Source organism: Oryzias latipes, chromosome 10, assembly GCF_002234675.1.
Source record: "Oryzias latipes chromosome 10, ASM223467v1".
Taxonomy (NCBI): domain Eukaryota; kingdom Metazoa; phylum Chordata; class Actinopteri; order Beloniformes; family Adrianichthyidae; genus Oryzias; species Oryzias latipes.
In genome coordinates, this window is record NC_019868.2 from 8,557,168 (window position 1) to 8,581,370 (window position 24,203).

General features: G+C 38.2%; 1 protein-coding gene across 8 annotated transcripts in view; it reads left to right on the forward strand.

Moving 5' to 3' along the window:
• The first annotated feature begins 7,384 nt into the window (after positions 1 to 7,384).
• diaph2 (diaphanous related formin 2) overlaps positions 7,385 to 24,203 on the forward strand; it is a 426,600-nt gene continuing 409,781 nt past the window's right edge. For 6 of the 8 annotated variants that reach the window (XM_023958996.1, XM_023958998.1, XM_023959002.1 and 3 more), the window contains exons 1-4: positions 7,385 to 7,443; positions 8,085 to 8,464; positions 22,627 to 22,659; positions 23,662 to 23,838. In XM_023958996.1, coding sequence (XP_023814764.1) covers positions 8,381 to 8,464; positions 22,627 to 22,659; positions 23,662 to 23,838 — 294 coding nt within the window. In that variant the 5' untranslated portion in view covers positions 7,385 to 7,443; positions 8,085 to 8,380. Of the gene's footprint in view, positions 7,444 to 7,503; positions 7,596 to 8,084; positions 8,465 to 22,626; positions 22,660 to 23,661; positions 23,839 to 24,203 lie in introns of those variants that run through there. The other 2 variants (XM_023958997.1, XM_023959000.1) reach the window with 2 other exon arrangements.

Here is a 24,203-nt window from a genome sequence, read left to right on the forward strand (position 1 = left end):
GAGTTTTCATATCTTTCCAGTCGAAGCCTTTGTATCTGGAATTGTGTTTGTTTATTGATGATGTCATTTAACTGCAGCTTTAAATTTTTCAGGTCCCCCAGTATGTGTTCCTGTGCAGAAGCAGCATAAGCAGTCTCCAGGGTTTTGATTTTATTTTCTAGTTCTAATAAATCTGCTTACTCTTTGCATTTTTTATGCGTTGAATAAGAGATGATTTTCACTCTCATGACTGCTTTTGCTGCTTCCCAAAGAATACTTGGTGATATTTCAGAAGTATCGTTGAATTCTAAGAAGGTTGCCCACTCTTTTTTAAAGAATTCAATAAATTCCTGGTCTTTTAGCAGAGATGTATTAAACCTCCAGGTTGAACCCGAGGGTCTGGGTACTTCCCTTGAAATAGTAACAGAAACTGGTGCATGGTCACTGATAATAATTGGATGAATGTTGGAACTTTTAATTTCTTTCAAAAGGGAGTTACTGATTAATAAATAGTCTAAACGGGAGTGTGAATGGTGAACTGGAGAAAAAAAGGTGAACCCCTTAGTGCTTGGATGACATGAGCGCCACGCGTCGCAGAGACCCAGATCATTCATGTACTGCTTAAGAATACTTGCAGACTGCCATGTACGCTGGTTTGCTGCTGTGCTGAGTCTGTCAAGTTCAGGGTCCAAAACAAGGTTGACGTCTCCTCCTATAATGATTGTGGAGTCAGAGTGAACTGAGAGTGAGGTGAAGAATCTGTGAAAGAAGGAAGAGTCGTCAACATTAGGGCCATAAACACTCGCTATACAAAAGTCCTTATTCTGAATGGATATATTAATGATTACAAATCTGCCTTCTGGGTCAGTAACTGTATCCTTATGAGTAAATGTAACATTTTTATTAATCAAAACTGCAACCCCTCTTTGTTTGGAGTTGAAACTGGCAGAATACATAACTGGATACTGGGAACAGCACAGGAGATGACCAGCTGATAAAGATAAATGGGTCTCCTGCAGCAGAGCTATATCTGCTTTAAGATCATTCAGGTGATTTAACACTTTCAATCTCTTTGGCCCAGAGCAAAGTCCACGCACATTCCAGCTAACGATGTTAAGACTGTTCATTGCTGTTCTAACCGGGAGAGTGCAAGGCTAAATAGTGCGTGTGCCCGTCCGTGTGCGCGTGCACGCTGTGCGTTCCTGCTACACTGACAAGCGCTGTGCGTTGTGGGTGAACGTGTCTTGGCTATGAGCTGCATGTTGCGTGCGTCCTGTGTGAGCCTAAGTGAGGTTTTTGCAGTTTATCAACGTGTGTGTGCGGGATCGCGTGTGCATGCTCTTATGCGCGCTAGTATGCGCGCGCGCCCGTTCCGTGCATAAATAAATACTCACCGTGGTTGCGTTGACTTTACCTGATTCACATATGAGGAAATGGGAAGGGGGGGGACAAGAGAAAAGAGAGAGGAAAAGAGAAAGAACAAAAAACAAAAACAACGAAACAACAACAGAAACATGAATGTGAGAGAAAGAAAAAACACTTTTCCTGAGAGGTGTGGATTATTGATGATCCGATTATTTCCTATTCAATTAAATAAGTTTGCTGGTTTCTTCTGGGCAGCGCAGATGTCAGTGCGCCTCTGAAAGCCTTCAGCACAGCCAAGGTGTTACCTCTGGGTCCCGGAACAGCTTGCCGTTCACAAAAAGTTTATCACCGGCTCCAGCAGACAGGTGCTTCCTCCTCAGCGGGAAGAGGATTTTCCGCCGGCGGAGGATCTCGCCTGGAAACTGATCATTCACGCTATAATGTGTGCCTTTTAGCTCTCGCCCTCTGCTTTTTACCTGCTCCTTTTGTTTATAATGTTCAAATTTAGCAACAATAGGACGGGGACGCTGATTGTCCGGCCTTTTTCCTCCGAGCCGGTGAACCCTGTGGAAGGAGATCTTCTGGACTTCTTCCTTGGGGAGCTTCAGGTGGACCTCTATGAAGGACTTAACAATGTTCTCCGGGACTTCTCCTGCCTCTTCTGGAATCCCTGCGAACACTAGATTGTCCTTCATGCTCCTCGCCTGAAGATCCAGGAGGGTTTCCTTGTACCTCCAGACGTACTTAAGGAGATCCAGATCCAGTATTCATCGCCAGTTCGTTGCCCCTGATAGTGCATAGTCTGGTCACTAAGTTTATTCTTAGGCCATGTATCTTTGCTCTCGCCTAACTTCGTTTTATGCCTCGTTCCCAGGACATTCTTACCACGAGTGGTCACCTGAGTCTCCAGTCTTCCTGAACAAAAGTTCTTCACAGGATCTCTTGGATCCCTCTGCCAAGCCTCAAGCCATTACTAACCACCAGCCACACCATGAGCCACTGCTACCTCCAGCCACGCCACGAGCCACGAACCACGAACCACGAACCAGCCATCTGCCTCTTCACCACTACAAACCACGCCGGACAAAAATAAATCTTCTACTTACCTCAACACTCACCTGTGTTTTCCTTCCAGGTTCCAGCATCTGGGTCTGCCTCACTAAGCTAGCCATGAAAGTAGATTTTTTTTATTCATGACAATTGACTGTACAGTAGCGAACTTTATAACACACATTAGCTTCAGAACATCATCTTCACCAAAGACTGCAGTCACTGACTCATCTACTTGCTGTTCTTAGCACTGTTGTCACTTTAAACTGTCACTTTAACCATCTCATTGCTCTTTTACACTATTTAAACTGTTGTTATTCTTATTATGGTTATTTTATAAGCTGCTTGCACTGTGGGGTGAGAGGAAACTAATTTCATCTGTGCTGTATGTCATTCTTATGCAGCATATTTGACGATAAAGCTGACTTTGACTTTGAGTGTCACTCTGTCTCTCTGTGCCTTAAAACCAGGAGCCATGGCTTCCTCCTTCATCAGTTAAGTGCGAGACGGGAACCTTCTTCCAGAAGAGGCCAGTTTCATCCATCATTCATTCATCCGCTATTATCTTCCTCAGCGTTTCAGGATATTTTCAGGCCGCTTCTGTGTCAGCTGATGGCATTTCTGCACTTGTTTAGCAGCCGGTGAGGAAACCAACGGGCCGGCGTGCTCTTCATCTCTGCTCCCTTCTTCAGAAAATCCTCCAGCACCTCCTTCAGACACAAGAGTCTCATACGACCGTCTTGATTTGACTGAGTTTTTGTGATGAATCACGTGACTGAAAAAAAAATCTGTGAATACGTGAAACCGAAAATATTGAAACTTCTCTTTAATTGGAGGTTGAGCAATGAATAAGCAGTTGTTGGAACTGCATGATTTTTCCTTGTGATATGGTCGGCTTTTGTCTTTTTTTGCTCTTGATGATACCATGAGTAATAGCAAAGCAAACCCAAAAAACTTACATTTTGATTGGCTTTGGTTTATCTATGTAAACGTAACATGTAATACTATCCCAGCATAAAAGCAACCTGAACAGTACACAATGATCAGATCTCTGTGTACTAGCTCCGAGAGGTGGCTGAGTTTTTCTCAAATTTGTGCTTTTTTTTTAATTTCACAAGTCAGAACTCTGGCAAAACTGCCCCTAAACGACAGGCTGTTACAGCAGATATTAAATATGATCCTATTTGTTCATGAACATTGTGACTTGATTAAAAAGGGGGAAGGTGTTCATGATTGACAGATAACAGCTAAATTCCAAGCTCTACAGCTTTCTAAACAGTTTTATAGCAGGGAAGGCTAAAGTGAAACAGCCTGTTCAAGGTAAACTAAAACTTAAATACCCACTCAAATAAAAATAGTGTTTTAGTTTATAAAATTTTCTTTTAGAATTTTTATATATATGATGGAGGATATATTTAATGAAAATTTGGCTTAAAATTGCATTTCTGAGTATTTCTTTATTCAAATCATAGTGAATCAGGTGCAGACAAAATAATTTTGTTTGATAAAGATTGGGTGGGGCACAAGCTTCCTGCTCTGCTCAATTATGATGAATCCAGTGGTAGCCAACTCGATTCATGGGCGTCTGTTTTCCTCCTCTGAGCTGGTATCTGGCTCAGAACTGTACGGCTAAATAGCTCTGATATTGCTCACCATTTTTCCTGTGCGGGTTACGTTAGGTTAATTGTGTGAGAAGCTATAAGCCCTAGGAAACAACTGTATTTTAATTTTGGCTAAAAATGACACAATCATAATTAAAGTGGGAATGCTTTTAAAAAAGATCGATAGATTATTGGAGAGAATTTTTAAGACATGAAGATTCCTGATGTCTGTCCAGATGCTAATCCAAGGAGTCTCTTTGACATTGCCTATTTCATTAGCTGGTTGGTCAATCAACTGAATTCTTTTTTATTTATTTTTTTCATTACTGGGTACTACAAACAAGACATTCATTTTATGTTACAGCCCCCAAAATGGTATACTTTCAATTTGTTTTTTAACACATCAAACCAGACTAACCTTGTATGTTGGATAACAAATATTGGACGTTTAAAGTTAACACTGAAAGCAGAGTTCTGTGTGAGATTAGGTTTGTGTAATACGGGCTAACAACAGTACAATCAGGCCTGAACATTTCAAGACGTTGGAGCCGATACTAAGAGTAAAGTTTAGATCTTCTTGAAGCTGCAAAACATCTTCCAAGGATCGCCAGTCATCAGTTTGTCAGTCATCACAGAAGGCTGTATCCTGGATGTAGTGCTTTTAGATAAAGTAGTGCAGCTTATCTACCGTAAGTGCATAAAAGTGTGTGAGCATGTTTGTATGTGTGCACTAACCACTTAATGTTTAAGGATATGAAGCTCTGCAATCTGTGATTAGCCTTTTGTTAAACTTAATGTATTTTTGAACATCTTAAGACCACAATTATTTCTTTAAAGATGCAGAAATGTTTTGATTGGTTCCTGTGCCAACTAGACTTTTGCCTTTATTTTCACTCAGTTCACCATAAATTGAATTAAACTGAACTTTTACTTATCTTAAAGTGAAAAGTTAACTCATCTTGGAAACTAAATGAAAAGAACAAGTAACAAAAATTACAAATCACCAAATATACAAACACTAACAAAGTAAATAGAGTAAATAAATAAATAGAAATAAATAAAGATGATAATGATAATATTTTACATTATAGTAATATATCAGACCTCTTTTTATTGTAAGCCTATACATCCACTGCTGGTAAGAAGCAGTGATTCACACAATACACTCTAAAAGTGATAAAATGTGTAAAAGAAACATTTTTTAATATTCAATACTGATGTTTTATGAACATTTTCAGTGTTTCGTCTCTAACAATTGGATTGGGCAATTGGTATACAGATATTATTTTTCAAACTGGGGATTGATCATACATCTAAACCTTTATAAAAAGTTTCTTGAAAAATAGAAGCACGTACTTATGATACTGATTATATTTAAAGGATTTGAAAAACAGAACAAAAAACCTAATTAAAACCTCCCATATGAATTGAAATCTCCCACATATAAAATAATGTTTTTAGTAAAACAAACGAAATGACAGGAAACAAAAAGCTTGAGTGCTTCCTTTGACAAAACTACAAACAATGAATAAATTTAGAATAGGAATTGTTACTATTTGGTTATTATTTTGATCGGTTTTAGGCACGGGCCATACGGGCGATCGCCCGGGGCGGAAAAATGACGGAGGGGCGGCGCCAGCGGCTCAGCCCTTGTAAAATACTTTATGCACCACTATTGGTTTACTTATATCACAGAGTTTGTAACAGCCTGAAACCTGGCGGAGCCCCCGCCCCGCAGCTGCGCTCCCTCCTGTCTTTGAGAAGTAGACGCAAATGTGTGTGAGAAGGAGAAGGGAGGGGGCGCGGGGTGAAGAAGGAGAAGGGAGGGGGCGCGGGGTGAAGGTTGCAGGCTGAGAGGTGAGCACGGAGCGCAAAACGCATGCGCAAATCTGGCTGGATCTTCTTCCAGGGGGGCAACGGTCGCGGGCCGCGGCTCAGTGCTTGATGAAAAAATAAAAATTGCGCCGCCATGTAGCGAATTGGCGCCCCTGGGTGCAGCTGCACGCGCTCCTTCTGGAAATGTTTGACGAACGGGGGGGGGGGGGGGGGGGGGGGCGCTGCGGGTATAAAAAGGTATAAAAAAATCATGCTTTTTTGGTTATTTTGGTGTGAAATGCCCAAATAAAAAATGGAAAAACAAAAAAAATTCTTCACTTAGATGAGAGTTGGTTTAGTCGACAGACTTGATACCTATGTCAGGACATTTATGCTAAATGCAAAAACATCTGAAATATGGAGAAAAAAGGTCAAAGCTGGTGCCCAATTTAGAAAGAAAAGAGAAGAAGAGGAGAAAAGAGACAAAGAAAAGGGTATTATCGCATAGCTAGATGCACGTTTTCTAAATTCGAATGCTACCTGCCCTACAACAACAACAACGTTGTAGAGGAAAAATCTCTTGTTTGGTCTATCATGACCAAAACTGAAGTAGGCCCAAATATTGCAAATAACGTCATTTTTAAGATATTTATTCTTAAATGTTTGCTCTGCCTTAACTTGTAACATTAGTTATGATTCGTGTGTCTGTCTGCTCTGCTGTAACACAAAGTTTGTGTTGTGTTTTATTGTTGTATATTAGTTCATAATGTTAAATAAGCTGTGATGGTAGCATGCTGCTGCTGCTGCTGCTGCTGCTGCTGCTGCTGCTGCTGCTGCTGCTGCTGCTGCTGCTGCTGCTGCTAGCTTTTCAAAACTCCAGTTGATCAAGTCATACCTGAGGTCACCAATGTCTCAGGAGCAACTCACTAACCTGCTGTTGTTAGTATCAATCATTCAGGGGGGGGGGGGGGGGCAGATTTCATATGATGACGTTATTGACAAGCTTGCATCAGGAAGGCCACAAAGGTTAGGTTTAGTTAGTGTTTTCTGTTCTTAGTGCCTCAGTTACATTTATTCTAGTGTGTTATTAGTGTGATTTGTAGTTTATAATATTTATTTTAGATTATTTATTTGTGTTTGATTAAATATTTCCCACTGTACTTTCAGTTACAATAAATGGACAAAGTGACTCTATTGGGGGGGGGGTGGGGGGGGGGCGCCAGAGGAGGGTATCGCCCGGGGAGTAATTCAGGGTAGAACCGCCACTGGTTATTATTTTGATCGTTTTCTTTAAGATATACATGAAAGTGAAATAGAATGTGTTACAAAAAATTTTAAATTTTACTACTACTACTGTTTGGTCTTAAAACAGACTCAAGGTCAGCGTCTCTCTCATCCCTTCCTCCCCTGTTTATTCTTACATCTAATTTGAATCCCATCCGCTTGCTGTGAAATCAGACAAACCTTTTCGTCACTAGACTCCGCCCATTGGACGCCACAGCAACGAGGAGACTGTCAGCACATGTGACCAATGGTTGAAGGGTTCACCATCCATGACGTTTCTCCTACACCAATCAGCTTGTAGGAGGGGCTGGTCTTCAGTGGGCCTGGTTTTCATGCTTGGTTGCCAAAGGTAAGCTCCGGGAACTAATTTTGAGTTTTCTTTGACATTATTGACATTTTTACATTGTTTTTTATGCAGTGAGGTTGTAATTGGCGGCGTGTTTTATGTCGGGTAAACTGAGCAATGCTTGCTGGGTGACGGCGGTCCCGTAGCTCGCTTGAGTGAGTCCACAGCACTGCAAAGTGTAGTCCAGTCAGAGAACAACGGTGATTTTCTAAACATCACAAGTCGCCGTTATTATAGCAATACATTTATAAACTGTAAGAGAATAGACAAAAACCTTTTATAGCTGCAAAATGTCAGAGTTACCAGACTTATTTAATCCGTTACCTCGTTGTTATGACCAACTTTAAACTAAGGGTAGTAGTACGTTCCTTTCTTTGAGATTTTTAGCTTTTTTTTTTTTTAAGGTAAACAAACAAGTATACACCAATTTGAAGTTCTGTAAGGGAGTTGTCGCTGTCAAAATGTTTTATACGACTTTTTGCCGGTTATCTTATAGTTTATAGTCCTCATAAATATCCCAGCGACCCGAATGCTGTTTTTTTTTATTTTAAAGCAGCGCCGGGAAACAAGTGTGATAAACATTTTGACCATTTTAACTAAGGCCGGCGAGAAACTCATTGTTTGTCCCCTTTTGTCACTTTCAGAAAGCCTCCGTTTGAGTTGACTTACTGCTGAGCCGTCACCACCAGGGTCTTGTTTCTCACACCGCCACACCTCTTAAGTTCTTCCAGCTGCTTCCTCAGGATCTGATGCTTCTTTGCAACTATTGGGACTCGCCCAACTTTTTCAATTTTGGGATTGAATGGATTTTCACAAAACATAATCTGGATTTTTTTTTGCCTCATTGGTGGAAGTAACCCAACACTTAAGGAGAAGGCACTTTGCCCCCCCCCCCCCCTTTTTTTTTTTTTTTGAAGGGGAACTAATTTGAAGACAAAAAATGGATCAAGCCAGCGGTGGGGAGGATCCAAGTAAACCCTCAAAAAAGAAGTCCAGCGAGGATGAGGGCAAAAATAAAAAACTGGTAGGTTTTTTGGGAATGTTGCAAAAAGGATCAAAGAGTGCCTGATAGGAATGCTACAATACACCTTCTTCACAATTCGGTTCAAACCTCGATTTTTGGGTTTGGTTTTAATTTGATGTATGATTTGTGTCTTAAAGCAACAACAAAGCAAACCCCACAGTTATTTAGAACCCCCCCCCCCCAATTTGATTTTAGAAAGCAACAATTAAAAAAACCCCAAAAAACTTTCAGTTGTAAATGGTAAATGGCGTTTACTTATATAGCGCCTTTCTTCCTACAAGGACAAAGCGCTTTACAGTCACAGACCCATTCACCCAGTCACACACACAGTCACTCACACATTCACACACTGGTGGCGGCTCCGCTGCCAAACACAGGCGCCCGCCTACCACCAGAGGCAAGGTGGGGTTCAGTGTCTTGCCCAAGGACACTTGGACTCATGGGCGTGCAAGGCGAGAATCGAACCGGCAATCTTACGATCATGGGTCGACCGCCCTACCGCTGCACCACGGCCGCCCATTATACTAGTATTATACTAATTCTAATGCATGCAGCGATTTACTTCCCCCACAATTGGGTTCAATGGTGTACATACAGTTTAATTTTAAGCTAACACTTGTGGCGTCCCTTGTGTATAAACACTGACATCTTTAAAGCTACGTACACACTGGGCGCTAAACACGCATTTCTGAACATGTGTTTGACACCTACTGTTCACAGTAGACAAGCAGGGAGGGGCTTCTTCATCTTTTCCTTTTTCTGCTGTTTATTAGCACATGTCTGCCACCTACAGTTTAAAGAGGCTTTGTGCAAAATGTCAAAGCGGTGCAAATCTCACGATTTAGGCATGAAACACAAACTGGTTAGTTCATTGCATCCTTGCAGTTAGGATATGGATTACTATCATGTCAGGAGAGTGGGCTTGGTTCGTCGTCTGGTTCGTCGCCGTGTTTGGGTTCGCCACATAGACCAAATCCAAGTCCCTGATTGGTTAAAGTTTGTCCTGGTTTAACTTTCGCCACATGTTCAGTGGCCGTTTACTTTTTTACATAGAGCCCAAAAATGCTCATAAAACTGGCATGGCTACACGCTAACACAAGAGTTTTGAATGTGGAAGCTTAAAACCAGTGGTTACATAGAATTTTCATTAGAATTGGCTGCTCTGTAGAGGGTGGTGTGAATGTTGCTGTACACTCAGCCTGGTGTAGCTCAACATTTGTCGGACACTTTCAATGTAAACCTATGTAAATGTAAAGCTAATGGTTTACATTTAACTTTACCCAGAATTCGGTTCAATGGTTCAGTTTAAGCCTAGAATTGTGGCATTCCTAGCGTATAAATACTACCCTCTGCAAAGTCAACGCTAGTGAGCCCGCAAAAGTTTCAAAAACTTTATTTCCTTAACCTCTCCTGTATGATCCCACAGTAATTACTTAACAAAGTGTTGTCAAGATACTGTTGCTGTTTACTGAAGTACAAAACACAATTGTTGATGTGTTAGTATTACTATTTAATGTATCCCCAGCTAATAGCAGCTGGAGTTCACCTTAAGAGATACAATTTCTTTAAGTAGGTCCATTTTCAAGGCACTCAGTGGATCATGTGATCAAAAAGCATTTCTTAAAGATTTTCTAAAGAGCAATCTTCCTCTTACTGCTGGGTCAATTTTTATGCTTCCGTATGAACACAGAAAAAAAAAAGTTATTGAATAACTTTAGAGGCCAAGGGATCACATCTAGTGAGGCAACTTCCTTGCTTGAGATAAGGTGGACTCAGTTGCCGGATTCCATAGTCAACAGTAGGGTTTGATATGCAAATTAGATGAACCTCCTTATTTGATGATCAGCTTTAGACCAGAGATGGAATCACAAGACGTAATAAAAGAAGAGGTCAACGATTGTGAGTTGCATTTGGTTGGAGGCTAATTAATTATTAAATCTGCAAATAGAGCAACCTGAAATCCACCATCTGGACAGCAGAAGTCATAATCCCCATAAATTGAACTATCAGTCAACCTTTGTTAACACATGTGAAACTATTTACTGTACACACCTGTCTGCTGTTAAAAACATTTGGCTTGTTTAGTTGAGTAACTTAATATCTGTTTCAAAATGTGTCCTTTTAATGTTTTAATTCCCACATTTATTTATTTAAAATTCAATTGATACAAAAAAAAATCATATTTTTAGGTCTTATGTGTTGCGTCATGTTTGGGTGTGACACTGAGTTCCCAGTTATGTCTGCAGACTAATTACTGGGTGGTTTGAAGAGGGACCCTGGCTACGTTTTGACGCCTGGTTCCTAAAACTTGGAAACACCCTTACTCACAATACAGTGATGTCCATGCTGTTGTGTTGATTACTTGAACTCTTTCAGTGTTGTGAACTTGATAAGAGAGACCTTATTCAGCAGCGGGGGCATTGTCAATGCGATAACAACTGAAACCAACAGAAATTATTACATTTAAATCGCACACACCGGTTTGAGTGGCTACATACGCTGATGGGGAGGGAGTGGCAGGATCCTGGGAAAGAGGACCAACCCTTTTTGTGACTCAGTGGATTTCTACTGTCACTAAGCTACAGAGAGATGTGTGTTTGGATGGAGCTTTTCTCTTGTGGTCTGTCTAAAATCTCAAGCTGTTGCTTGTTAAATGTGTTCTTGTCTTGACTTATGAAGAAATTGATTGTATGTAATAGTTGCCATATACACTTTAAAGTGTATTTTTACTGTTTGAATGTGTTGACGGTGCAGAAAGAGGCTGTCTCTAGCTGTTTTATACCATGGGTTCTTATTTGAACATTCATTGGTGTGGAGAGTGAACCCTATGAAAGATAAACCTATAAATGGAAGTAATCTTCAAGTTTACCTTTACATAAAGGAGACATTTGGGTGGATTGCAAATGTAAGAACTGACAATAGCAAACTGGTTATGTATTTTACTTAGATGCTTGTGTTAGTCCCACTCCGATCATCTTTTGAGCTATTTTCAAAGTGTTTCAAGTGGTCTTTGAATTATGATTATGCCCTTTTTAGCCAAAATCAAAAAACCTGTGTCAAAAAACTAGGAGATAGTTTCTGCAGGCCGGCACGAGTTCATCATAAATTTGGCTCTAAGTTGTGGACAGGGACCATTGGTGCTAAGCAACCCCCCCTTCCCATCACCCATAACTAAGCGCTCGTGTTTACGTGCCCTTGTTTATAGCCCCTCACAACCGTAACCTAACATTATCAGTTAAACAAAAATGGCAAGCAATATTGGAGCTAACCAGCCGAACAGTTTTGAGTCAGATTCCAGGTCAGACGAGGGAAACAAAGACGTCCATGGATCTATTTGTCTGCGAGTGGATGCATCACAGTAGAGCGTAGCAGGGAGCTTGTGGCCTGCCCAGCGTATTTTCAACGTCACAAATAGGATCTTTTTTTAAACAGCATTTTTTCATCTGCTCACGATTCACAACTATTTGAATAAAGAAATACTCAGATACACTTTGAGCTTAATTTTCTTATTATATGCCCCCCATCATCAGAAAAAGGCCACAAGGACATGTTCAAAACACAATTCTCTTCGGAGTGGGTCTTTAAATGTTCTTTAAAAATCGTAGCATAAAAGGAAAGACTGTTGCTGGGTGGGATTGTGAACTCACAATAGCTTATAAAGAGTGCAGGTTAAGAAATGGGAAAAACTGTTCATCATGTCTGTGAGAAATTCCTCTGCTCTTTAGGTCTCTGATGTTCTTAGGCAGCAAATGTTGTTTTTTGGGCTCTAGATGAGGCCTTATAAGGAACATTAGGTCTTTCTGGCTTAAAGTAATGTCAGCGTTTCTTCTACAGTCATTTAGGATCGGCATTCATTTAGGATTTAGCCGCCATTCCTAAATCCTAGCTGCCGCTCCTTGAAATTTAGTTTTTTTGTGTGTGGCAATTACACCACTGTTGCAAGTCCTAATAGATTTTACAAGTGAAATTGACATCCAAAGTTATTGATGGTCAGCTGACGTTACGCAACATACGGTATCTGTAGTTGAAATCATTTGGTCCCAGTGTGAAGTCAGTGTTGGTAACTTGAGAAAAATAACGGACACCATTAAGCCCATTTCTACACGTCAAGGTGTATTCACTGACTGACAGAGAAAGACATCTGATGAAGATGATGTTAGGGAGCTATCATTAACCTTTTACTAATTAATATTTTCGTAAAAACCTGCGTTTATGCTTGCAGTCAGATGTGACGTGTAAATTATCTACCATTGATGTTAAATATAATGTTTAAGTAACATTAGACATGGAGAAACAATGTAACACAGTGAAGTTGACTGATTTGAGAAACAGGCTGCAGGGGATCACCTTGCTGCCTGTTTGTTGCTGAGCATAAACAGCCACATGTTAAAGAATTTCAATACAACAGAGCATGGAAGATGTTCTACCAAAAATCCAGAAATTTTCAGTCTTCTGGACTCTACCACTGAGTCTCCATAAGGGAATAATTATTTTATTGCGTATGTTATTTAATTTAGTTTATATTATTTATTTCATTATTAGTTTTACTATCTTAGCCTTGAAAAATGCAATTTCAACTGGCCAATCAGTAGTTTGTAACAGCGATATCTTCGATTTAGTGTCTTTACACTGAAACTATTTCTTGGAGGACCTGTCCCTGCTGCCGGAAAAAAACCCTCACTGAATGTTGATACCAAATTACTGAAAAATCAAGTAAGATGAGGACAGATTCCTTGTTTCTTTTTCTGTTGAACTTGTCTCGTGGCCAGACTTGTTGGATGTTGCTCAATCTCCCAAGCAGAGCAATGAAGCAAAGCCTGTTTAAAAAAGCTCAGCTCAACTCTCAGAGAGAGGAAGTGATTATTCATCCCTGGGTGGGGCCTTGGTTTGTCCTTTTTGTTTTTTCACTGTGTTAGGTTGACATTACTAAGTAGAAATGTAATGATCTAAAACTTGGAAGCATAAACAGAATTTTTTTATAGCATAAGTAAAAAATAATGTTTCATATGATAGTTTTAGTTACAGGATTGTTCCTTAGCAAAAAGTAATCTAAGTGTACTAGAACTATACATAGCACAAACTTAAGGTGAGGCAGTATACTTGAAGCTTACTTTTATATACTAAATAATGTTGTAAACTTAAAATATTCTAGTCTGAAGAAGTATTCAATTACTATACTTCCTGCACTACACATTTATGGTCTGTAGTGTACATGCTATACTTATACACATTTATACTTTACAAAATAAACTTCAGGTGTACTACTTTTTGCTAAGGGTAATTTCAACAGCAAAACCATTATTCAAATAATTTCAATATAAAACACATTTTTCTTTTACTTGCATCACACTACAAATGTGTATTTTTCGATTCCTTGAAGACTCAAGTCTCCTGATGGGCACTAACATCTAGAGTTGCCTTTTAAGTTAAGTACAGATAGACTTGGAGGAGAAACACTGAAAGCTGTGTGTTTGTTTATGCCATTAGTGGGTAGGATTACATCAGAGCAATGCTATTTGTGCTGTGGGCCAATGGTGTAGTTACTCAGCATAACCATATTTGAAGAACTCTAAAGGCCTGTCAGAAAAACACAACCACAATCTTTTTGGTGGTTTGTTGTGATTCTTTTTTCTTTCTTTCTGTTTTCTGGTGTCTTGATTGGATACTGTGGAAGCACGAGGTTGACTGGAGCGTGTAGGTGGAACAAGGTCTTTGGCTGGAATTCAGGAGAGTTGGTTTGATAGAGTAGAAGAAACCTTCCTTTTCTCTATACCAGAGTGAAAGGTGATGTCAATCTGTTGCTATGAGAGCAGTCGTTTCAAACTCACACCATGACAGAGGGATTGAGAAAACATGACCATGACTGCTAGCATGGTTTAACTTTTTTTGACTCACAAATGGATTGGAATTAGACCGTTCTATCATACATATCTGCATGTGTTATTTCCTGTAGCTGTTAACAACTGAATCCAGCTTTTCCAGCTTGCTTACATACAGTATTGGCTGTAGGTTCTTTTTTGTGTAAATTTAATAAACAGCAGGGTCTGGCACACACAGTTGTTTTGTCATTCCACACATTGTTCAAAAAGTGTCGATTTTGATCTACAAATATGCCACTTTTTACTGTTTCTTTATCGCTAAAGAGAAACTTTGGAGAATAAAGACTGTCAGTCGGCGTCGTTTGTGCCCCCGCCCCCCTTGTGTCAAGCTCTTCACTCAGCCAAGACGCAGCTTGCAGAAAGGGGGGAGCAAGGGCGGGGCTACTCAGTTTAGCAACAAACGGCCACACCCACATAGAGGGAAATTTGGGAAACAGAGACTTCAGATAAACATGAAATATGGCTTTTTAAGACATTTAGGTTGTGGGATTTTGTTAAAAACTTCATAATCATAATTAAAACACCACAGGGAACGTTTTTATAAATGATTCTTTAAAGCGCCAGTTAAACTTTATAAAACACTCAAACTAATACCAGTGTACTATACATTTAAACTTAATCTAAATATGTTGGTTTGCTTGAATTTAATGTTTTTGAAAAGTGTAAGATTTTGTGTGTGTCAGTTTTGACAATATCACATTGTGAATCATATTTAATGACTCAGTTTTGGTCTGTTGGTGAAGGTTTTGGCATTTAAAGGTTTTGATGATTGATGTGAGGTTTAAGGAAGCCCCAGTCACCCCAGGTTGTGTAAACTTGGGGTTTTTGCACAGCCTGTTAATTTATTGCACTCTTCACATCCGTTTTTAAATGCTTAATTCCTATTGGGTTATCCTAAGTAAGAAGTTTGTCATACAATGCTTGATCTTTTTAAGATGTGGTACTCTGATCTAATTGTGTGTAACTGAATGATAGTTTTGTTAAAGCAACCGGTGACAAACAGTGGGAAACGGACCAAATGCTGGAGTCATTATAACGTTCAGGAAGTTGAAGAGAGGAAGCGGGACAGAATGCGGTGGGGTGGGGGGGTAAAAAAAACGGCCTCACTGCTCTTCCTTAGAGTCCCTGTTCAGACAGGAAATAAGGCACTTACTGCCCTGTCTTAGTTATTCTAAAAATGTGAGGCTTTACTCACAATGCATGTCTTTTTTATGTGGATATACATAAACTTAGATTGAAATAGATGTAGATCATTGTGACGACATCTAGATGTGGTTTGTGCTCAGACTCACGGCCTGTGGGAGGTCAGGATGAAGGGTTTTCCCACTAGGTCCTTTGACCTAAACATGTGTCAAAGTACTGCTAAGTTAAAGTTTTTTTTCCCCTGCAGTAATTGCTGGAGATTGCAAGTGTTGGTATGCCTCCCTGTAAAATTCATTAACATTTGTTAGAAACGATCAAATTTGGTAGTTTATTTTAATCTCTGCATATGAGAATCCCTGAGTGTAACTATCATAATTTAACCTTTTTAAAATTCATTTTAAATACTTTTCTTTACCAAATTTAATTCATTGATTCCTTCCTAACCTGTTAACGGAGTACAATTGGGGCAGGCTTGATAACTCAGTAAGGCAATTTATATAAACTAATGTTCAATCATAATTTATTCTAAATTTCTAAAATCATTTATGACGTAAATGTTAAAAGAACGTATCCAAACATCTCTTAGAAAAGTACAAAAGTAAACTGTCATTATTTAGGCCTATGCTGTAATATTTAATAGTTCGTGAAAATATTGTATTTGAGTAGAATTTATGAACATTCTCAACAGATGACACTAAAGCCTTTTCTTGCTCTGGCCTTATATAAATGTAGAAAAAAAACCGTGCCTGGTATTTGCCTTCATCAGAGATGGCGATGACCCAAGGGCACTTCTGTGCTGGTTCTTCTGTCACATGGCCAGCCCATCCAGTGTAGGGCCATTCAAGTCGTAGCTTCACTGTTTTTTGTTTTGTGCACGTCTCCTTTTCAGGCGTTGTTTTAAGAAACTAAATAGGAAAGGTACTTTTCTCCAAAGAATCATTGCAGACTCCCAAGCTTTTTCAATCCACTAGAGCAGTGTTTTTCAACCAGTGTGGGGATATAGAAATATATAAAGTTAATAAATTTTTTATTTTATTTTATTTTTTTATCTTAGAGAATTGTCTTAGTGTAGGAACTTTACCAATGACTACATGGTCTTAAGTTTTAGTGTTTAATTTAAAACATATGTATTCCTTTGTCCTTAAATTATTTTATTGATTTCTATATTTGATTAAATGTAGTTAGTTTACTACTGCTAAATTTATATTGGTCTGACTGTTCAGGATGATTCTGATCGCACTCAGTTGCAGTTATGTGTATTGTAAGATCGCTAAACCTGCATGGAAACATGTCAAACAATTTATGTTAAAAATTATTGCTTTAGAGTAATGGTTTAAAACAGGGGTGTCAACTTCATTTTCACCGAGGGCCACATCAGCATAGTGGTAGTCCTCAAAGGGCCGGATATAACTTATACACGTAACTAAATGTAATGAAAAATAAACATAACTACTCCTTAATGTTAAATAACTCATTATTTATTTACTATAACTTTTTAAAGTGACGATTACAGTTGCATAGAAAACATATGTTTGCTTGTTATTCTAGCATAAATCCTTTTAATTTGATTCTGTCAGGTTTGGTTATATGGACAGTGTTTAAGTCCTAATGTATAGTTGCCCAATCCGAAATTTCAAGTCAGATTTCCCCTAGATATGAATAAATACACACCAATTTTTATTTTTTATTTTAAGAAATTAAAAACCTTGAGTTTGACACATGTGGTTCAAACGGTGGTTTATGATTTTGAAGAATCTGTAGAAGACCACACAGGCATGAAAGTCCACTGTTGAATGTCTCTTTTTCATTGACATCTTTTTTAACCACCTCTATTACTCTGTTGTTAATTCATTTTTATGGTTAAAAATGCAGCACCCTTATTGGTTGCAATAAAAGCATCAAGTTTAAGAACTCCAAAGGGATTGTTTTTTTCAGTTTTTTGCTGGAAGAATTTGTCATTTCATAGGTTTCCAATAGGCTAATTGTATACAAGTAAAAACTTTTTTTTGTTAATTATCGCTGTTACTTTCTTATATATATATAGTGGATATATTGGTAGAAGGATGTTGGAGATGGAGCTGCCTGGCAGGAGGGCAAGAGGACGGCCAAAGAGGAGATACATGGATGTCTTAACAGAGGACATGAAGTTGGCTAATGTTAGGGTAGAAGATGTTCATGATAGAGTGAGGTGGAAAAGGATGATTCGCTGTGGCGACCCCTGATGGGAAAAGCCGAAAGAGAAAAAGAAAGATCGCTGTTACTTTCTTCTCCACAATGAATGATCTGTGGTGTTGCAATTCTGTCATTTAGACAGACAAGTTGACTGAATAGAACAGTGTTTTTCAACCAGTGTGCCGCAGCACACTAGTGTGCAGTGGGAGATGACCAGGTGTGCCGTGTGAAATTATCCATTTTCACTGATCTAAAAACATTTTCCATCTCCAGGATATCAGCTCTTTGTTCATCCAAACAGGCCCTGATAAAACACAGAGTAAGTAGGAATATGAAAGATCGTAAAATACTTTTTTGTTTGTGTTTATTTGATTCTATTAAAGACACTTTGATAAGAATGACGGTACCGCGATTTAGCCTTAGCGTCAGCTCTGTTTTCGTAAAAGTCACGTCCCTTCAACTGTCTCCACCAATCATTCTTGGAGGCTTAATCAAACGTCATCAGTCTGACCAATCAGAAGTGGTTAAAGTCTTCACTTCCTTGTTCCGATTCTGCTCATAAAGTCTCTGTTCCAACAAAAATACCAGCTAAAGCTCGTCTTTAGCGGTGTAGCTTTCCACAGAATCCGGTGTCAGATCGTGGAACAAGTGAACAAAACAATGTCTGCAATCGGCGGCAGTTTTGCACTATCTCTCCCATGATGCATTGGGATAAAGTGACAGCGTCTCAGCGTACAATGAGTCTTCCCTGTTAAATGTCATGAAACCACAACGAACACACAGTTTTTTAATCTTCTTGATGAAATCGGAGGTCAACAGTTGAATTCTCCTTCAAGGTTTGTGTTTATTAACAGCCAAACATCCCAGTTTTTGGTCCAAGTCATCTTTCTAACTGAAACACTTTTTAATTAGGTCAGGATTATTTTGTATGTTAAATTTAAGAAGAAGTAATAAAATTTAAGAAAGAGGATTAAGGTGAAGTGGCCAACAGACACAATTAAACTGAATTGAAACAATTGAATCATCTAAAAAGAAACAAAACATTATTGTAAAAGTTTTCAAAGACTTTATCTTTGATTAAGACAAAAGAAAAACTAATAAAACTTCAACATTTTCACTTTTTGTGTAGCAACAGAAAACATAAATATAATGGTAGTCTTTTTGTGTGAAATTTATCAAACATATTGTGATCACCTAATTGGTCTAAAATTACAGTTGCCATTGCACCACCATTGAAAATATATATAAAAATAAGTCACCATTTAGAAAGAATATATTTGTTTTTTTGTGAGGTTACATAAAATTGCATGTTAAAAAACTGAAGGGAAAAACAACTACCAGGGTAAAATGTCAAATAATTTAGTTGAAAATTATTACTGAAAACAAACGTAACTTTTATTCCATCTTTTAGAAAAAACATTGCAAAGGGACACTGTACAATTTTTGGATGCTGGTGTGCTGCGGGATTTTTGTCAAAGATAAAGTGTGCCTTGACTCAAAAAAGGTTGAAAAGCTCTGGAATAGAACTCTTAAGTAAAAAAAAGTGAAGCTGTATTTGGAAACCGTCCTTATTGCTAGCCATTTCTATCTTCTTTCTTATTGATAAAACTAATTTAACTTTAAATTTTAATTTCCCTGTAAACTAACTTCGAAGACATCAAGGCCCAGGTTTTTATATCAACAGTTCCAGTGAGTGTGTTCAAATGACACCACACAGATGCTTTATTTGTATTAGTCAAGCGTTCCCGCTGTGTTCCGTCCACTCTGGAAAACAAACTACTTCATATGCCGCCAGTGAACATTTTCTAATAAAACGAAAGAGCATTAACAATAAATTTTTCACAATAATAATGCTTTGTTATATTAAATTTAGAAAAGATTGTGTGGAAATATGCATAGTGGTGTGATTTTGTGTCCCCAAATTGGCTCTCAAGTTGTACGATATTGCTTGGTGTTTTAATTTATAAGGATCTGCATGAAGTCATGATCATTTTTTTGATTAAGGAGGGACCCAGAGCTAATTAGATTAAATTATTTTGAGAAATACGTATTTGGCAATAAACATTTATTATGATGAAAAAGTTTACTTCAATAAGCCAAAAAAGCCCAGAGGACATGCAAGCTTAATTGTTAGGTGTTTAATTGCAGTGTTGCGATGTTGCCAAGATAATGGGCAAGGAAAGGCCCTAAAGTCAAGGCAATTAACCAAACAGTGGTTTGATTGTTGTTAAATTGATTAGAAAATGTTTAAGTACTACATCGGAAAATTAGCTATTGTTTCACACAGTTTCAGACTGTTGGAGAATGCTGGGCTTAATGACACATAGACTCCGAGTTGGTAATGAGAAAAGTTGTTGCTCAGGTCAGATTAGTACTTCTACAAATGTGGGTCTTCTATTGTATAAATAAATGAATTGTCACTGATGTTTGGTGGCAGGTTCGGTGACCTGGTCTTATAAGATTAATGAAAAATTCGATTCTCTGGATCATTTTTTTATTTGATTCTTTTTAAACGTGTTATTGTGTCTTCACATGACATATGCACCAAAAATATGGAAATCTGCATGATTTATAATCGTAAATGTATAGTAATATTGAAAGTGTTTTCTGCTATGTACCGCTTTGTTTTCCTAGTTTTTGACTAGTTGCTGCATACAAAGAAAGCTATTGTCAGACTCGGTTGTCTGCACTTTTACTCTTTGTTGCCCGAAGCAACAGCTTATGGTAAAATAAAAGGAGATGCTGGTTATCCAGTTGGTTTGTTCAATCCAATATCAGTAGTTTCCTGATTAGAATAGTGCAGAAATCCATCGCTGGAGGCAGGTTTTATAGCCTCACAATGCCACATCTCAAGACTCATTAGCACTTTACAGACTAGCATCGTAGCATATGGCAGAGCTGTTCCTGATTCCCATTTGAGGTGTGTTGCAAATGGCCATTCCTTGCTGAGCTCCAACCCTGTGGCAGTAGCACTTCTTTTTGTGTTTGAGATTAAGATAAACATCTGCATTAGTGGAAGTGGGGGTGTAAATCTTTTTGGGCCCTTCTCGTACAAAATCTGCACTTTAAAACACATTTTACAGCCAGGTGATTTTGTTTGAGGGTAGGTTATTTTTGGGATGCATGCATCGGCAGTGTTTGAAATTGGGTTACTGTGGGAATTTAAAACAACCAAAAAAACTATGTAAAATATCAAGTAAACTGTATTTTAAAGACCCACTCCAATGATCTTTTGAATTATTTTTATGTTCCTAGTGGTCTTTAAATTATGATTATGCTTTTTAGCCTAAATAAACGGCTAGACCGTTGGCACGGAGCAACCCCGCCTCCCTTTCCCGTTGCTGAGAGCTTGAAGCCGCCCAGTGTATTGTGTATCACAAACAAGCTATTTTTCAAACTGCATTTTTTCGTCTGGTCCTGATTTCAACGATTTGAATAAAGGAATACACAGAAATCTAATTCTGTATATATGTCCCCCACAATAAAAAAATAGCAACAAGAACATGTTAAAAACACCAAAAACACATTTTTTATTTATGGTTTTTACAATGTGTTTCTCCCTATTTAGTTTGTAAGAATTCACACTGCAGCATCCTCTGCTATTCCCTTATGGGACGGTTGTTACTGCTATGGTGCAGCTCACTCTTCACAGTGGAAAAAAGAAAAGAAAAAAAGAGTTCACTGAGAGAAGACTGAGTGTGTGAACCAGGCTTACGTCAAAAGGCCTTCTTACCAAAAAGGACACTCCTTAGGCTTTAAACATTCCTTTTGTCTACTTTGGTGTAGGAAAGTGGGGAAGGATGTACAAAAGCATGGCAAAAAATAAAATCCCTGTTTCCTCTGACTGAAGTCAAATGTGATTCTGTGTTGAATACATAGATGCTATAAATTGGTCTTGCTGCAATTCTAATACCCTGAGCACACAAGCAATTATTACAATTGAGTGGAGGCCTGATCCTGATTGAGATGCTGTGCATACATCTATCCTGGAAAACCTCTCTAAGCCCCAGCAGTGCTGTAAAGTAGACTGGGCCCAAATTCTAGGACAGCTTTGTGGGAGACGGATGGCATCATTGACCCAATGAGCTCCTAAAGTTAAAGAAAACTTCAAGTTTAAAGGAGGTTTTCATTATGGTAATTTATTGTATGCCTCAAAATTATGAATTGATGTTTTCTGGCTTTTATACACATTTGCTTTGTTTCATCTAAAACAATTTGCCATTTTTTCTTCTTTCATAGACACATCTGTTTAGACAAACATCTTCTTTTCTTGTTTTAGCTCTTCTCCTTCAAACTTTTTCTGAAAGTTTCTTGAACCTTCAGGTTTGAAACTCGTTTCTTTTTGGAGTCTCAATAAGAAAATTACGTCAAACATTTCGCCAATAATATTTATATATAAACCTATATTTTTGACTGCACACAACATGACATGAAAGGGCAAAGAAAAAGCTACAATGCAAGATGGGGAAAAAATGATAAGGGGAAAAAACTCAAATGAGTTTTGGGGCTCAATGCTTGCAATTATAAACCAGTTTTTCTCTTAACCTAATACTTTAACAGTAAACAGGGTTTAATACTTTTATGTTGTTGCTTCCATAAAAGATTTAGTGTGTTGCATCTTGGGGTAGTTCTCACACTTTTGCATTTTGGTTGAATGTTTAAAAAGCATGGCAGATTGTATCATTCTTTGTTGTTCATCTGAATGTGTATTTACTCCAATTAAGTCATCTGTTTTTGAAAATGTTTACTTTGTATGTTCAAGGTAAATATTTTCAAATATTTACTTTCTTATCAAAGATTTATGTGTGTCAGCACATCGTTCACGTTTACAGTACTTAGGATAAAAAAGTGTCCTAAAATAAGGAAGAATACATCCAATTTGCTGTACATGTGAATCAGTGGGACGTTTTTTTTCTTTTCCATCTTGTGTTGGATGTTGTTCTTCACACTGTACCCTCTTTCCGACAGAATATACACATTAAAACGTTGGCTGATGATATGGTAAGGTGCTTGGTTGAATTTTAGTGTGGCTAGCTTGTTTCACATCATCCTAAGTTTTGTTTTCATCTTGCATGCATGATATTTTTGACTGAAATATAGAGATGGATCAAACCTGCCATGAACAGATAACATGGAAATGACACAAAAAAGCTGAAAAAAACTTGCATTGAGTGCTGTAGCGCAATACAGCCATTGTGAAATTAAACATCTAGAAGATTATGATCCGTCACTGGACCATTAATAGATTTCTATTTATTACTTGTTGCCTCTTAGCTTAGTTTACCTTAGCTTAATTTCCATTACGATCATACTGCAGGATTTTTGTTTCTGAAAATATCTATACAATTTTAGATGATAAAATACATGGCAAGTCTAGTTTTACAGTATGTTTGATCCATCAAGTTATATTTCTGTAAACTAATATTAGTTCCCATATATACTTATGTCTTATACTGTGAATTTTTCTCAGGTTTTTTAAGTGTTTAATCACCCAGCATGCAAACCCCTCCATATTGCCAAAATAAACTAACTCACCCCCTGCATGTGATGTTCATGCACTTTTTGTCTGCTTTCACACTAAACTTGAAAACAAGCATTCATCACAGTTTTGTGAGCACATTCAGTTAACAAAAAAAAAAAAAGGCTTTTACTAATCCTCCAAGTTGAGGTTGGTATTGTGTATTTAAATAACAACAACAACAACAAAAAATCTACAAAAACCAGGTAACTCTGAGGATCTGATGGTAAGTCTATTTTGATTGGGTTCATTGTACTATTAGAAAAAGTTGTACTTTGAGTTACTTGTTAAAAACAAGAAAAAGGGACACATGAGCTCAAAATGTCTTTGTCAATCCCTTTGTAATCTTATTTTTATCCTTTAGGAACAGTTTTAACTCATTGGAATTCACATGTTGTTTTTTTCAGTGGATCATTTGATATCAAATCAATAAATTATTGGTTTGTGCAGTACTCAAACCATTTTTACACTCTGTTTTCTTTCAGCGTGATCGCATAACAAGTTTCAGAAAAACAGGGATGAAGAAGGAAAAGCCCCTCATTCAGCACCCGACAGATCCCCTCTCTCCTCAGACTGAACTGCCCATTCCTCAGCCTCTATTTGACGACCGATCCATGAACCTCTCGGAAAAAGAAATCAACGACCTGTTTGAGAAAATGATGGTAAGCGTTGTGTTTTTAATCCAGTCTACAGTTTTGCCTTTACTTCAAACTGTGATGCCAGTCAAAACTTCAAGTCTCATCAAGATGCTTTCATAGTTAAGTCTAAAAACAGGTTTTGCTATGTATCAACACTAGGGCTGTGACGATAACCGCATCACCTCATCACCGCATCACCGCACTTTTTTTTACGCAATTTTTTTACTTTTTGCATATGGTGCGTGTTTGGAACTATAATAAACACATTAAACGCATTCATCTTTGCTTATAATTTACTTTTTCTGCTAGTCCTGTGTTCAGACTTTCTTTCATTCTTTCAGATTGTTGTCTCCTTTTCTCCCACCGCGCGTGCTCTCACTGTCTGCCTC